General features: G+C 49.3%; 1 protein-coding gene across 4 annotated transcripts in view; it reads right to left on the bottom strand.

Annotated features, from left to right (window-relative positions):
• Window positions 1–13,912, bottom strand: part of Duox1 (dual oxidase 1) — a 34,963-nt gene that overhangs the window by 16,613 nt on the left and 4,438 nt on the right. For all 4 annotated transcript variants that reach the window (XR_374549.3, XM_006500487.3, XM_030252279.1 and 1 more), the window contains 16 exons: window positions 13,358–13,441; window positions 12,808–12,972; window positions 11,736–11,923; window positions 11,372–11,573; window positions 11,051–11,217; window positions 10,590–10,650; window positions 10,402–10,498; window positions 8,050–8,140; window positions 7,229–7,331; window positions 6,836–7,008; window positions 5,202–5,377; window positions 4,823–4,941; window positions 4,144–4,281; window positions 3,387–3,500; window positions 2,471–2,670; window positions 1,633–1,818 (listed from right to left, as the gene is read on the bottom strand). Coding sequence is in view for 3 of the 4 variants with exons in the window: in XM_006500487.3 (XP_006500550.1) it covers window positions 1,633–1,818; window positions 2,471–2,670; window positions 3,387–3,500; window positions 4,144–4,281; window positions 4,823–4,941; window positions 5,202–5,377; window positions 6,836–7,008; window positions 7,229–7,331; window positions 8,050–8,140; window positions 10,402–10,498; window positions 10,590–10,650; window positions 11,051–11,217; window positions 11,372–11,573; window positions 11,736–11,923; window positions 12,808–12,972; window positions 13,358–13,441 (2,264 nt within the window). In the remaining variant the exon portion in view is untranslated. The remainder of the gene's footprint in view (window positions 1–1,632; window positions 1,819–2,470; window positions 2,671–3,386; window positions 3,501–4,143; window positions 4,282–4,822; window positions 4,942–5,201; window positions 5,378–6,835; window positions 7,009–7,228; window positions 7,332–8,049; window positions 8,141–10,401; window positions 10,499–10,589; window positions 10,651–11,050; window positions 11,218–11,371; window positions 11,574–11,735; window positions 11,924–12,807; window positions 12,973–13,357; window positions 13,442–13,912) is intronic.

The raw sequence follows: 13,912 nt of genomic DNA, 5'->3' as shown, positions 1-13,912 counted from the left end.
TCAGAAATGCATATGGCAGACATTACATCTCCATGGTGCACTCCCCGAAGAAAGGATGAAGTATGATTTTCAGGAGCCCCGCGGTACTGGCTTGCCCTGCTTCCTTCCTGCACACTGTCTCCCTGGAGTCTTACATCAGGAGACAGGGTTCACATGGGTTGGGAAATCTTCGAAGTAAATATGAGAAGAATTTAGAGACCGCTTTTGCCGAAGAGCACTAGCTCCTCAAGTGGGCCTACGGACTCCTCAGAGCAGAGTAAATCTCAGCTTCTGTGCCTTTATTTTGTGTATCTCTTCTGGGCTTTCATTCCCTGCTCAGTTCAGGCACAAAGGCATGTTACTTGCTTAGGGGCTGAAGAGACTAGGGGTTAAGAGCACACACTTCTCTTCAAGGGGATCCAAGTTCAGCTCCCAACACCCTCATTAGGTTTCCCAGGAAGTTCACAACCTCTTGCCTGTCACTCAAGTCCCAGAGGGATGTGATAACCTCTGCCCTCTGCTGCCACCCACATTCTTTTGTCCCTTGCCAATGTGGACATAATTAAAAATAAATCCCTTTGAAAAAGCAAAACAAAAATTCCCTGATGTCATCGGGTAATCAGTCCTAAATTTACCTAATCTACCTCATCCCTTTTTTTTTTTTAAGATTTATTTATTATTATATGTAAGTACACTGTAGCTGTCTTCAGACACTCCAGAAGAGGGCGTCAGATCTTGTTACGGATGGTTGTGAGCCACCATGTGGTTGCTGGGATTTGAACTCTGGACCTTTGGAAGAGCAGTTGGGTGCTCTTACCCACTGAGCCGTCTCGCCAGCCCTATCTCATCCCTTTTCAAGGATGAAGGCTTCAAGAACAGAGTAACAAAAGTATTTTACCACCAGACTTTACATCCTGCTCCAGACCCCTGAAAATCTCTAGTTGCTGCCATGAACCTGCAGTCACCTTGGACCAGCAAGCAGAACCTGCAGGCAGATCACCCCCGTGATGACATTACTCTTTAAACAGAAGCAGTACCTCCATGATAGGAACCGAAGCTGCCCACCTAAGCAAAACAATTCACCTTATGGGAACCAGAATGTTTCCCCAAGTAACGGGAAGTAACACAGTCACTGGAGCCAACTTGCGGATCTGACACTGAAATACTAACCAACCAGACCATGGTTTGGCTAAGGTTGACTAACTATGCCTCTAGGCCTTCTCTTCTGCCCTTTCCCTATATAATCCAGAAGTACGTGTCAGTATCAGCAAAGACAGTGTTTAGATATTCCATCTGTCTTCCCAACATGGCTATGTTGATTGGATTTCTTCCCTGAGTAACCACTTTGATTTGTGAGGCAAGTGGCTGAACCTAATCTGTTGGGACATACTCCTACCCCCATACCTTCAGATCTGGCCTCTGGCCTAGGACTCCAGTAACTCCTGGTGACTTGATCTAAATCAGGACAGACTTTTCAGCTGAGCATTCAAGCCTTGAGATTTGAAGGATCATCCCCATGGCTTCATATAGGAAAGGATGTCACCACAGATGCACACGCGCACACACACACACACACACACACACACACACACACACACGTATGCACACCCACACATGCAAATGCACACACCAGATCTGATCCCATGTACACACCTGGGAGAAAAGGTGCCTGAAGAAGGTCTCCAGGAGGTGGCCCCGTTGTTGCCTGGTCACTGCTGCCCTCATCAGCTCCTGCTCCCTCAGTTCCCACTCCTGGAAGCTCAGCCCATTTTCCTTCAGAGCTCCCCTGACGTTTTCCACCAGTGCCTGCCGTTCCTCCTCCATGTTAAACAACAGAACCTTCAAAGATAGCAGAGGTAAACGTGTCAGAGCCTCTCAGGGACAGGTGCTTCACATGGAACACACAAAGGGTCATTGGTGTGGCCTTGCAAAAGAGATAACTGTCCTTCATTTACAGAAGAGAAAAGTGTACTTTAGTGACACATATTTCATACTGGAGAATAGCTGGGACTAGGGGTTGGAGTTGGGGAAGGAATTGGGGCAGAGGGTGGAGTGGACTGTGATCTGGGTAGTCAAAACACATGATCAGCCTCCTGTTTAACTCCCCTCCAAGTCGTGATTGGGTATGTAAAGTTAATTAATTAATTAATTAATTAATTAATTAATTAATTAATTAATTAATTAATTAGTGGGGAAAAAAGAAAAAGGAAGTCCTCTAGAGTCTGAAATAAGAGAATAGGGAAGAGGACCCAGGTTCTTCCAGGAACTCATGGCTAGGACTTATAACCAAAGAAGAAGGCTGCCAGCTGCCACCAGAGTGAGAGGAGACGGTGTCAGCCAGCAGATCTAGAACAGGGCGGACATGTTCAAATTCATCTCTCTATCAGGTACCACATCTGGGAACTGGAAGCCAAAACCCCTGTCTCCTGGCTTACTGCTCCTTTCCCTTTACTTAACTGCCTCATCTGAGATGAGGCCAGCTGGGCCATACCAGGTCATACTCCTTGGGGATCTTGAGCAGCAGGGTGCGGCGTCCACGGTTGCTGGACAGGATGAGGTTGACCTGCTGTGGGGGTCGCAGCTGGATGGTCCGGAGCACGGTGAGCCTGCCATCCACTACTCGAATCTGTCCCGGCTGTAAGTGCACAAGCACTGGCCTGCAGGGTTCATTGCGGCCCTGCCACTCCAAAGCTGGGAAGCAAGAGATGGGGCTGGGTCAGCTTGGGTGCAGAAGAACCCATAGGGAGAGAGAGGGTCAGGGCAGGGTCTCAGCAACAACTTGACCCCACCAACCCCAGACTCTTAGGGTCATTCTCTCCTGAACAGTGCTGTTGCTCCTCTAACCCACGAGGCAAATAAGGGCCACTATTTCCTGAGTGTTTGCCGGATGCTAGCCTTAGTGCTTTGAATTGGTTGTTACATTTCTTCACAACTTAAGACACAGGCACCATTAGGATAGCTACTTTACAGATAAGAAGAAACAGGTCTAGAGAGATTTAAAACAAAATCTGCCTAAGGTCCAACAGCTAGTCTTCAGCACTGGAGCCAAGATACCAATCCTACTTGACTTCAGACCTTCATTAATGACTCCTGTTGCCTGCACAGTTCCAGCACAGGATGCTGCAAAGCCATTCGGGACGTGTGAGTCACATTCCTTTGAGATGGAGGCAGGGTCTTATGACTCTTCTACTCCTCACTCACATTCCATTTATTTAGGATCATTGGGAGGAGCCTTGAAGCTTGGAAAACTGCAGATCCAGTGTCTACCATGGCTTTCCCCAACCTGCTCAGGCTTTTCCTACATCCCTGGAAATGAGGATCTTTTGCCTTGGACTTGGGGGTGGGGTATGGATCATAGCCCCAAGTCATGACCTTCCCAGCACCGCCCTGGCTACCCCATGGCCTACCTTCCACTCCCCCTACAAGCTTCTCCGACATGATGCTCTGGCGGTCTTGTCTCTGGAGCCTCTTGAAATTCCTCTTTCGAAGCCGGGCAACAATCCAGGCACTAAGGAGGCTGACTGGTGTGAGAGTGGAGAGGGATGTTCAGGGAAAAGTGGTCATCGGAGAGAAAAGTCACTCCCTCATTTCCTTCAGAAGAGCTCCTTCTATTCCTAACTTCTGACCCTCCAGCTGCCCAACTTTCAAATATCGAGGCTCTGTGGAGGGAGCACGTTGCCACCCATGGAAAGCTCTGGGTAGTGTCTAAAATATCAGCCACCATTGCTTCCATTACTCAAGTCCCTTCCCGGCCAGAAACTAAATCCAGATTCCTCAAACCACAAGCTAGATGCACCACACCAGGCTGCTGGGCCACCCTCACACAACCTTCCCATGCTCCTGTTCCAGAAACTGAGTCTGTCCCAGCTGCTTCTCAGCTGAGGAATTGTCTCTGATAGGTCCCTAGGCTAGCAGGCTCTCACAGACAGCAGTAGACCAGGGACTCTTATGGACTCTTGACCAAGCTAGGCCGGGGGCATCCCAAAAGATCAGGGAAGCAAATCTCCCTGGAGTTCACTTATCTATAGCCAGACACCTTTGCCTTCCCTAATGCTTTTCTCACCAGAGAGACAGTACTCTACATTGTTTTGTTGTTATGCATAAAAACACCCACTAGACTACACCTTTCAATAGCACCACCTTGCCTACCCATTACTCTCCTACCTAAGGGGAAACAGCAAAGGGTCCCAATGGTGAGTCCGAAGCCAAATCCACTCCCCTCGAAATAGTCCCGAATGAAGAGGGGGGCACAGGCTGGCAGGCCCTTGGCGCTGAGCTGACTTGGCTGTGGACAGGGGTCTCCTGGGGAGGCAGAGGAAATCGGAGTATCCAGTACTATTATGCCACAATCTGTCACAAGGTCACTGAAGAGGGTATTAACAGAGGAGGTGAGGGTGCTCTGGGAACTAGAGAGGATGGGGCTGTTTACCCCTGTCATTGCAGCAAGATGATGGCATTTGCCTATGTGGATAGCAAGCAGGTCCCAGCATGAACCTCAATATCTCTAACCCCGCCCTGCCCCTATATCTTTTTGTTAGCACTGCTGTGAAATATTATATTCTTTACCCTCATTTGGCCCTCTGGATGCCACTCACAGTCCTATCCCGTTCCATCTGAATGTAAGAGTCTCCCCCAGGTCTTTAAGAGAGTTGGCCCTGCCCCTAATTCAGCATCTAGTACACTTGTGCAAAGGGAAACTGTATGTGGCAACCCTGGCACCTAGAATCAAATTTCTCATGGGCAGAACTTAGAGGGGTCATCCAGCCACATCAAACCAAGCCTACAGTTAAGAAAGGACAAGACTCTGGACCCACGCCCCGCCAGCTACCTCTAGGTAACATACCTGCAAGCCAAAAGAAGACATTGGGCTGTAGGGCACTGGGGTCCACATTGGTGACAGCCACTAGAATGTCCCGTAGGGAAGTGTTTCGGATCTCTGCGATCTCTTCCTTAGAGAACAATCTGGACATAGGAGAGGTGAAGGAACTGTCAGGGTTACGGAGAGATTTGGGGCCTCACACTCAGGTATCCCATGGGGACAGAGACTCTGGTCCATAGCTGTTTGTAAGAGCCTGCCAGCCTGGAGAGCCATCAGAGACTAATCCTCACTCGAGAGACCCAGAGGGGCTAGGATTGAGGCCTGTGAGGGCAGGGAGGGCCAAGCAGAGGGCCTGTGGTCCAGGTCACAGTAGATTCTAAGACACAGCCCAGGCAAGCCTTACCCGTTCCTGGTGTTTTCAAACCAGTAACGGTCACCATCTCGTAGCCTGACAAACTGGTCAAGGACAATAGTGCTGAAAAGGGGTCCAGGGTCTCCATGGCTCTCCAGAAGCCCCCCTGGGAGTAGCTCCAGCCGAGACAGGTCCTGATTGTACAGGGCAGCTGTGGCCTCCAGCACCTGGAACAGAGGGTGTTTGAGAGGTACTCAGCAACAAGTCCTGGGCAAGAGGCAGCTCCCAGACATTAGCCCCTGGGCCAATAACAACAAAGAACTCATTCCTAGAGAGTGCTTGTTACACCCCAGGCACTGCTCAGTTAACTCATTTACAGGAAGCTTTCCACACATCCCAATTCCTATTCTATGAAATTAAAACAAAACAAGACACAAGAAACAATAGCCAGTCCTCCATATAGTGTATGGAAGATGTGGAGCCTGAGAAGCAAGTCAGACTGTGAAAGATTGAATGCCGGAATGATATTATAAAAGGCTTTTATCCTTAGAGTTAAAAAAAAAAAAAAACTTTAAACAACTAAATCCCTCCCAGTTTGTGGTCACAGTGAGAGTATTTTTTTAAAAATCTGACTATACATCATTGTTGTTTGTTTTGAAGTTGAGTCTCACTCTGCACCAGGCTAGCCTGGAAATGCCTCTGCCTCCCATGTGCTGGGACAGAGATATGGCTGTCTCACGTGAGGGTTTGTCTCTGACACCTCACCCACTACCAGAGTTTTCTACTCTGGTTTTAATTTAATTTTTATGACATTTATGTGTGTGTGAAGTGTCTGTGTGTGTGTGTGGTGTGTGAGTGTGTGTGTGGTGTGTGTGTGTGTGTGTGTGTGTGTGGTGTGTGTGTGTGTGTGTGCGTGTGTGTGTGTGTGCGTGTGTGTGAATGTGTGTGTGTGTGTGTGTGTGTGTGTGGTGTGTATGTGTGTGGTGTGTGTGTGTGTGTGTGTGTGTGTGTGCGTGTGTGTGAATGTGTGTGTGTGGTGTGTATGTGTGTGGTGTGTGTGTATGTGTGTGTGTGTGTGCGTGTGTGTGAATGTGTACACTACGTGCACATGTAGAGACCAGAGGATAACTTTAAGGAATTAGTTTACCCCTTCCACCATGAGGATTCTGCAGGGGATCAAACTCGGGTTGTCAGGCTTGGCTGCAAATGCCAGCCGAGTCATCTTAACACCTCCTGTTCTTTACTTGTCCCTAAGTCCCTGACCAGGCTCGTTCCAATGACACCTAACTGAAGCCAAAGACTTCCTATTGACTTTTCTCACAATCCCTATGTTTCTGTAGGCTTTACAAGTTTATAACTTGTACACCAAGTTAAGAGATTCCAAGTCCAGCAGGGTTTGCCCTTTGACTCTGAAGGCCCAGGTCCAGTAAATATGTATTAACTACCTGTTGCTTGCCACACACTTAACTTGGTAGACATTGATTTTGTTACTCTTAACAATCCTATAGTGGACATTGCAGGTCCTTGACTTAGGAACAAATTAAGACTGAAAAACGTGACCTGCGTGAGTTTTGTCCTCTCACCAAGTGTTAGACTCTGGCACCCATGTTTTACTACCCACCTTCCCCTGTTTGGGCAGTGTGCCCAGCCCCTCCCCAGCCCTCTGGGTCCTGACCCTTCCTCACAGTGCCATTGCTCCTGGAGAGTGCAGGGTTGATGTCCTGCCAGTGGGAAATGGGAGACAGGCCCAGTGCCTCCCTGGCTTTGGTGTAAGAAGGCAGGCCTAGATCCCGGCCCCTCTGCAGGCAGCTGGCCAGGTAGTCTGTACGGGAAAACTTCAGTGGCCCAGGCCAGAAATCTGAAAAAGAAACACTAAAGAGTTAGAGGGAGTTGAGGGCCATCACTGCAGCCTCCAGCCCAGACCATTCTAACCAATCCCAGAAATATCTGAACCATGATTCGAGGATCAGAGATTCTCTCAGCCCTGAGAACTCCTCCCTGCCTGCTTCTGCAGGTTCAGCAGGATCTCCTCCCAGCGGTCAGAAGTTCACAGCCTGCAGGGCCAGCCTCAGGCTCACCTTGCATGTCCTCAACCACCACGTGGTCCTCTCTCTCAGCAATCTGGGAGGCCATGCCCAGCAGCAGTGCATCCACATCTTCAGCCCTTTGTAGCTTGGGGTGCTTAAGGAGTGGTGAGAAGACAGACATGGCTAACAGGACCAGGGTTTGGGCTCCTGGCTCCCTCTGCCACTTGTGCCACATCCTGGGCTTGTCATGTTCTTAGCCCCTGGTGAGCGTTTCTCAACTTCAGGCTAATTCTGCACTCATGGTAAATGATATGCCCACCCAAAACCGATGTGTTGGAGCACAGGGTTTATTTTATTTTTTATTGTTTTAACTTTTATTCTTTCCCAGGAGATTTGACCATATGACTAGCAAGGACACTAGAGCATCTAGATGCTCATTTTTGCTCTCCCATCAACCAGTGGTGTGGTCCTGCAGAAGCCATAGGGCCTGTCTGAACTTGCTGCTCTCCTTTTACTAGAAGAGAGGCCCAAGCTAGGGGTGTATAGACAATTGTCTAGGTGGGATAGCTTAGCTGGGTGCTCCAAAGTCTCCAGGGGCCCAGAGTTGTCAAGGGAGACACCTAAGAAGAACAGTAAATGTGGAAGCACACCTGAACACACAGTCCCCCTCCCCTCCTGTCTCTCATATGCAGCCCTTGGCTGAGGATAGGGAGTTGACTTTTGATCATGTCCCCAAGCTGTTCCCCACTCTCTAACCCATCCGAGCTGCTACTTCAGCCCTAGTGCCCACCCCCTTCACACACTCAGATATATACACATGCAACATATACAACACATGCATTTATCAATCCAATAGTATCTCCAACTCTGACCTCTCGACTCCAGTAGCTGTTGCAGACCCGGAGAGCTCCAGAGACACTTGAGTTATGACTGGGAATCCCCTGGAAATGACAACTGGCATTCCTAAAGTGCAAGGAGCAAGAATGGTTACAGAGACCACAGGATCCTAATGTCAGGCGTCAGCTTTGGTTTGTAAGACTTCAGCCAGGGGTCCCAGGCCATAACCTCCCTTATCTGCTTTGTAATCAGCCAGGGGTCCCAGGCCATAAGCCTCCCTTATCTGCTGTGTAATCAAGACCTTGATAGCTATTGAATAATTTGACTTTCAGAAGATTCCTACCTCCCATCTGATCACACATCTGAAAATTTGGCCATTAAAAAAATTCTATCCACACTGTCTCCACGTGGATAAGAACACACAGAAAGAAAGCAGTCTCACACACAGATAGGAGTCCTTTGGAGGACACTGGAGACTGGTTCTAAGACCCTCACCAATAACAAATCCATGGATATATAGATCTTTTATCTAAAATGGCATAATATTTGCCTATAATCTATGCACATTAGTCCATACAGTAATATCCAAGTCTTTGGATGTTTTTACATACACACACACACACACACACACGCGCGCGCACGTGTGTGTGTGTGTGTGTGTGTGTGTGTGTGTGTGTGTGTGTGTGTGTGTGTGTGTGTGTGTGTGTGTGTGATATGGGTGCAGGTACATGTGGAGTCCAAAAGTTATGCTCAGGTGTCAGTCCTTGGAAGTTCTCCACCTTGGTTGGTTTGTTTGCTTGCTTGCTTGCTTGCTTGCTTGCTTGCTTGCTTGCTTGCTTGCTTGCTTGCTTGCTTTGAGAGTCTTTCACTGGGACCTGGGACAATTAAGCTGGACTGACAAACCAGCCAGCCCAAGGGATCTACCTGTCTCTACCATCTCAGCACTGGAATTACAAGCCAGAATCACTACATCTGACTTCCTATAGGATGCTAGAACTTGAACCCTTGAACTCAAGTCCTTGTGCCTGAGTGGCAAGTACTTTACTAACTGCGCTACCTCCCCAACCCATATTCTTATAATACTTGATATAACATAAATGCTATCTAAATAGTCACTAGAGTTTATTATTTCAGGAAGAATGGCTCTAAAACATCTACGTTTTCAGATACTTAAAATCTGAGTTTGACTGGGTAGATAGGAAGCCTGACATGTAATAGCTTACTTATATAGATTACACACTTACACACACTTGTATTATGTACCTATCACCTATAGAATTCTATTTATATGTATGTGTAGTCTCTATTTGAGAGAGGGTCTCAAGTAACCCAGACTGGTCTTGAATTCTCTGTGTAGTAAAGAATAACCTTGAACTCCTATTCTCCTGACTCTTACCTGCTGGGACTAGAGACTATAAACATGCACTTCTCTCTCTCTCTCTCTCTCTCTCTCTCTCCTTTTTTTTCAAGATGAAGTTTTCCATTTGCCTTCTGAGCTCAAGCTAATTCTCCCACATCAGCCTCCCAAGCAGGTGAAAAAACTTTAAGGACGTGAGCGGCTGGAAGCAACTACATACACACACACACACACACACACACACACACACACACACACACACACATTGTTTTTGTTGGTTTAATGGGTTTTTTGTTTCTTGTTGTTGTTGTTTGGTTTTGTGGAGTGGTTTTGTTTTTATTTGAGATAGGTTTTCTTCAGCCCTGGCTGTCCTAGAACTCATTCTATGGACCAGCCTGGCCTTGAACTCAGAGATCTGCCTGCCTCTGCCTCCTGAGTTCTGGGATTAAAGATCTGAACTACAGCCTCCCACGGTGGCACGTGCCTTTCATCCCAGCACCCTGGAAGCAGAGGCAGGTGGATATCTATGAGTTTAAGGGCAGCCTAGTCAACAAAAGGAGTCCAGGAAGGTCAGGCCTGGTTATACTGAGAAACCCTGTCTCAAAAAAAAAAACAAAACAAAACAAAAAATTGTGTGAGCCACCACCCAGCTACATACACATATACACATTTTTAAAGACCATAAACATTTTTTTCTTTTAATCCGTCAAAGGTGTACTTCTGTAGTCAAGCTACATGGGAGGCAAAGGCAGGAGGATCTTGACAAGTTCCAGGCCAGCCAGGGCTACATAGTCCTATCTTGAAAAGCCATTGACCAAACACATACAAGCAAATCACATGATCATGGATAACCAACGCCATGCACAATGAATGGTCTATTTAAAAACAGACCACCTTTTCCCTCCATTTTCACCATTCTCTCTAGAAACTAGCTGCTCTGAATTGATGTAATCCTGTCCTGAGAACTCCTGAAGGCAGATTTTTATCAATAATGAGTCCAAGATACAAATATGTGAGCTTCCTCTCCTACCTCATGTAGACCCCAGAGGGCACCATGGTAGAGAGGAACTGCTCAGAGGCCACAACGAACTCTGGGGAGATACTGGGGTCCAGAAATGGACGGTATCCTGAGGTAAGAGGAGAAACAGACACATGAAGGTTTAAATCCACACTAAAAGACACTTCACAATTTCTCAGCCCTCCTTCCCACCTCCTCACCTGGATACTCCGGAGGAGTTTGCTTCAGGAAGCTGGGCAGCCACTCATACATCGCAATGTTCTGAGGATCAAAAGGTAAAAAGGCACGTGTGTAGGACTAGCCCTGAGGAAGGGGCCCAGGGAAGGCTTACAGGTAGACACGAGGACCAGCAAAGGCTGGTCATGGGAGAAAAGGCCTTCAAAACAACAGCATCAAGTGCTAGGCTCTTCATAGAACTTACTGAGAAGAAAGAGATGTTAAGTAATGATCAATTCCCAAATAATCTGGCATAAACCCATTTTTGCCTCTATATCATATATAGTAGTTTTTCCTAGATACTAGCTCTCCCTGGAGAAGAGCCCTCCTGGAAAGGGCTAGGTAGGAAAGGGGCGTTGTCCAGGATCCTGGAAGCTTTGTTGGGGGTGCAGAGTCTCTTTGGACCCTACACACAGGTGGACTCCAGGCAGGCGGCACGACTCACCTGGTAGGTGGCAATGACCCTCTTGCGAGCATGCTGGAACAGTTCCTCATCCCCCCAGTGCGGGTGCTCCTGCGCCAGCTTCCTGGCACACAGGTTGTGGTAGCGAAACCACAACAAGCCCAGAGCCTGCAGAAAGGGCTCCCTGTTCCCGCGCTGGGCCCCGAAGGCTGCATCCATGTGGGGAAGCAGGACAGGAGATGGACAACAGCTTGAGTCAGGGGAGCCCAGACCCACAGTCAGTTGCCCCTTCTCCAGTACAGGACCCCAAAGCAGCCTGGTGCCTCTAACCCTACCCCTCCTACCAGGACCCCGCAGTCTCACCATACACCCCCCGTGGCCCTCCCTGCCCTGTGGAGGGGTCCGGCGCCATCCACATGAGCAGAGAGCTCTGGGAGTCCGATGGGAAAGCAGGGTCAGGCCCAGAAGCCAGCTGTCCTCCAGAGAAGCTCCTCAGAGTGTCACTCCAGGAATGAGAGGAGCCATAGATGGCGCTGCCATCTAGCCAGCCGGTCACCTGGTTGCTCTGCAGGGATGAGCAGAGTCAGGAGGACCAGGCAGGTCCTTGCTGGTAGGGAGAGCCTCATCGTGTCTGGTCTTCCCAGCCAGATCCCAGGCCTCCAGCGGATCCAGCCTCAGACCCCCTTCCCGCCTCTCTGCCCTCCTGCCTTTGGCTGCCTGGCCTCACCTGGTCCCGGGGGTTGCTGGGGCTCTGTCCAGTGTTGCGGTCCCAGCGGCTCCTTTGAAAGGGCAGCACCACGTTCCCGCGCTTGTCAGGGTCGAACACCGGGTCCCCATGCGGGATGTAAATGTTGAGGAACTCTGCGGGGCAGCCTGGTGTTTCCACACTCACCAGGTCTGAGAGCACGTGGTAGCCTGCCCACAATGCAGGAGGGTTTGCTGGGCCAGCCTACGGCCATGCTCATCCCTGCCTCAGGTATGGAGTCCCTGACACGCCCGCCCCCTACTCGAAGCTTCAGAACAGTCATTTCCTATTATGGGCAAATCCAAGCCCTGACCTCCACATTCCCTCCTGGTTCTGTCTCTCTTGGCCTGCCTGTGCCTACACCTGCTCTAAGATGTTGTCATTGTCAGTTTGGCATTCTCCTTGGTAACTGGGAGGTGTTCAGAGATGACGCCTCAGTAGGCAGGGTTGTGGGCACCAGCTCCAACATGCAGCTAGGAGCCTCCCTGAAGGCCTGTAGCCAAGCAGGAAGTCACATGTGAGCTAGCATGGACACCCAACATGGCCTGTAGGAGCCATCATTGCGGCAGGACCCCTTGTCACTGAGCTTATGACACCATAAGGCCCCCATATTGCCCTCTCTGCCGCAGCTAGGACTCTTCTCTTGGTATGTTCTAGGAGCATCAGTGTCCTAGGGACAGTTTATCAAGTCTGTACCCCAACCCTCCCCCCAAATGGAGGACGCCCTACCAGCACAAGGTAGATTCATGCCTGTCAGACCTCACTTCAGCATGCCCTGCCCCCACCTGCTTTACTCCTATCCTTTTTAATGGCTTCCTCTTCCATCTCTCACCCCCATCTTTGATCCTCCTTAGTATCTTTTCTCATCCCCTGAGTCCTTAGATGCAGAAATGTCCATCTGACTCCCACTGGCTAAGCTCCCCCAAGGGCTGAGGTTTGCTGTAGCAAGTAGTTTTGTTTATATTGCTTTTGTTCCTGGCCGACCATTCCCACGTGTAAACTCAGTTTCCCAATCAAAACATCAGAACCACCCCCCAACCACTACAGCTCTCACCAAAGAAGACACCCAGGACTGTACGGTTCCGAAGAGATGGCTGCCCTGCAGAACCTCTCATGACCCTGTTACTAAGGTGTCGGGGGTTAGGCAGGTAGGGTTCTTTCAGGGGCTGGTAGACACCATCTGCATAGCTGGCTGGAACAAGGCGCTGCAGCCGAGAGCCTGGCATAGGAGAGGTAAAGACAAGGATGAATTTCAATTGTGAGTGTTTGTCTGTGTGTCTGTGAATGAGAGTGTATGAGCCTGCAGAGACCAGAGGCATCAGAACACCTAGACCCCGAGTTCCAGGTAACAATGAGTCACTGGAAATGGATGCAGGGATCTGAACTTGTGTCTTCGGTAAGAGCAGCATGTACTCTTAACCACTTAGCAATGTCTGTACCTCAAGTGCGTTCTTGTCCTCTTCTGTCCCTCCATACACTGAACTCTAAAGCCTTAGATGTTGGCAGCCTTTGGTGATACTTGAGATAGCCTCTTGTGATACTTGCCAGCCCTGACTCTCCACTGGTGAGTACCGCCCTGGCCCTTGGGCTGTGCTCTCACCTACCTTTGCTGCCCCATCTGTGCTCCATGAGGTTGTTATACCATCCATCAAATCGCTGTACCTCCCAAGAAATGGAGTTCTGAGCTCCTGTGTGAAGACAGAGGAAAGGTAACTGGGCAAGTGGGTGCAGGGGAGACCAAGCAGGCCATGAGGGAACGGGTCCTGTGATTTCCAATAAGGGGGAGAAACAAGGGCAAAGTATTTTCTAAACTCAAGCCTATTCTTCAAGGCACCCAGTGAGGAAGACTCCTAAAGTGGAACATGGTGCATGAGCGTGCAGTGCCTGCTGACAAACAGTCTTAGCTGAGAGGAGAGAAAACAGTGACAATCCAGTAGAGGATGCAGAAGCCTGGAGTCTCCTCACATCTCAAGTCCTCCAGAGGCACACCAGGACAAACGTCATTCCCAGCTGTCGGATAGCTACCACTTGGAACAAGAGCCAGCCACACCCTATAACTAGGAAGGCCAAGTCATTCTGTGACCTGTCACTGGGCAGGGGCAATGTGAAGAGGGGATTGGCTCTTTCCCACTAAGCAGAGCCCCAAGGCAGGGGCGTGT

Source organism: Mus musculus, chromosome 2 (genome assembly GCF_000001635.26).
Source record: "Mus musculus strain C57BL/6J chromosome 2, GRCm38.p6 C57BL/6J".
In the NCBI taxonomy this organism is placed as follows: Eukaryota; Metazoa; Chordata; class Mammalia; order Rodentia; family Muridae; genus Mus; species Mus musculus.
Note: the sequence above shows the minus strand (reverse complement) of the source record. Positions and strands in the feature narration are given on the sequence as shown.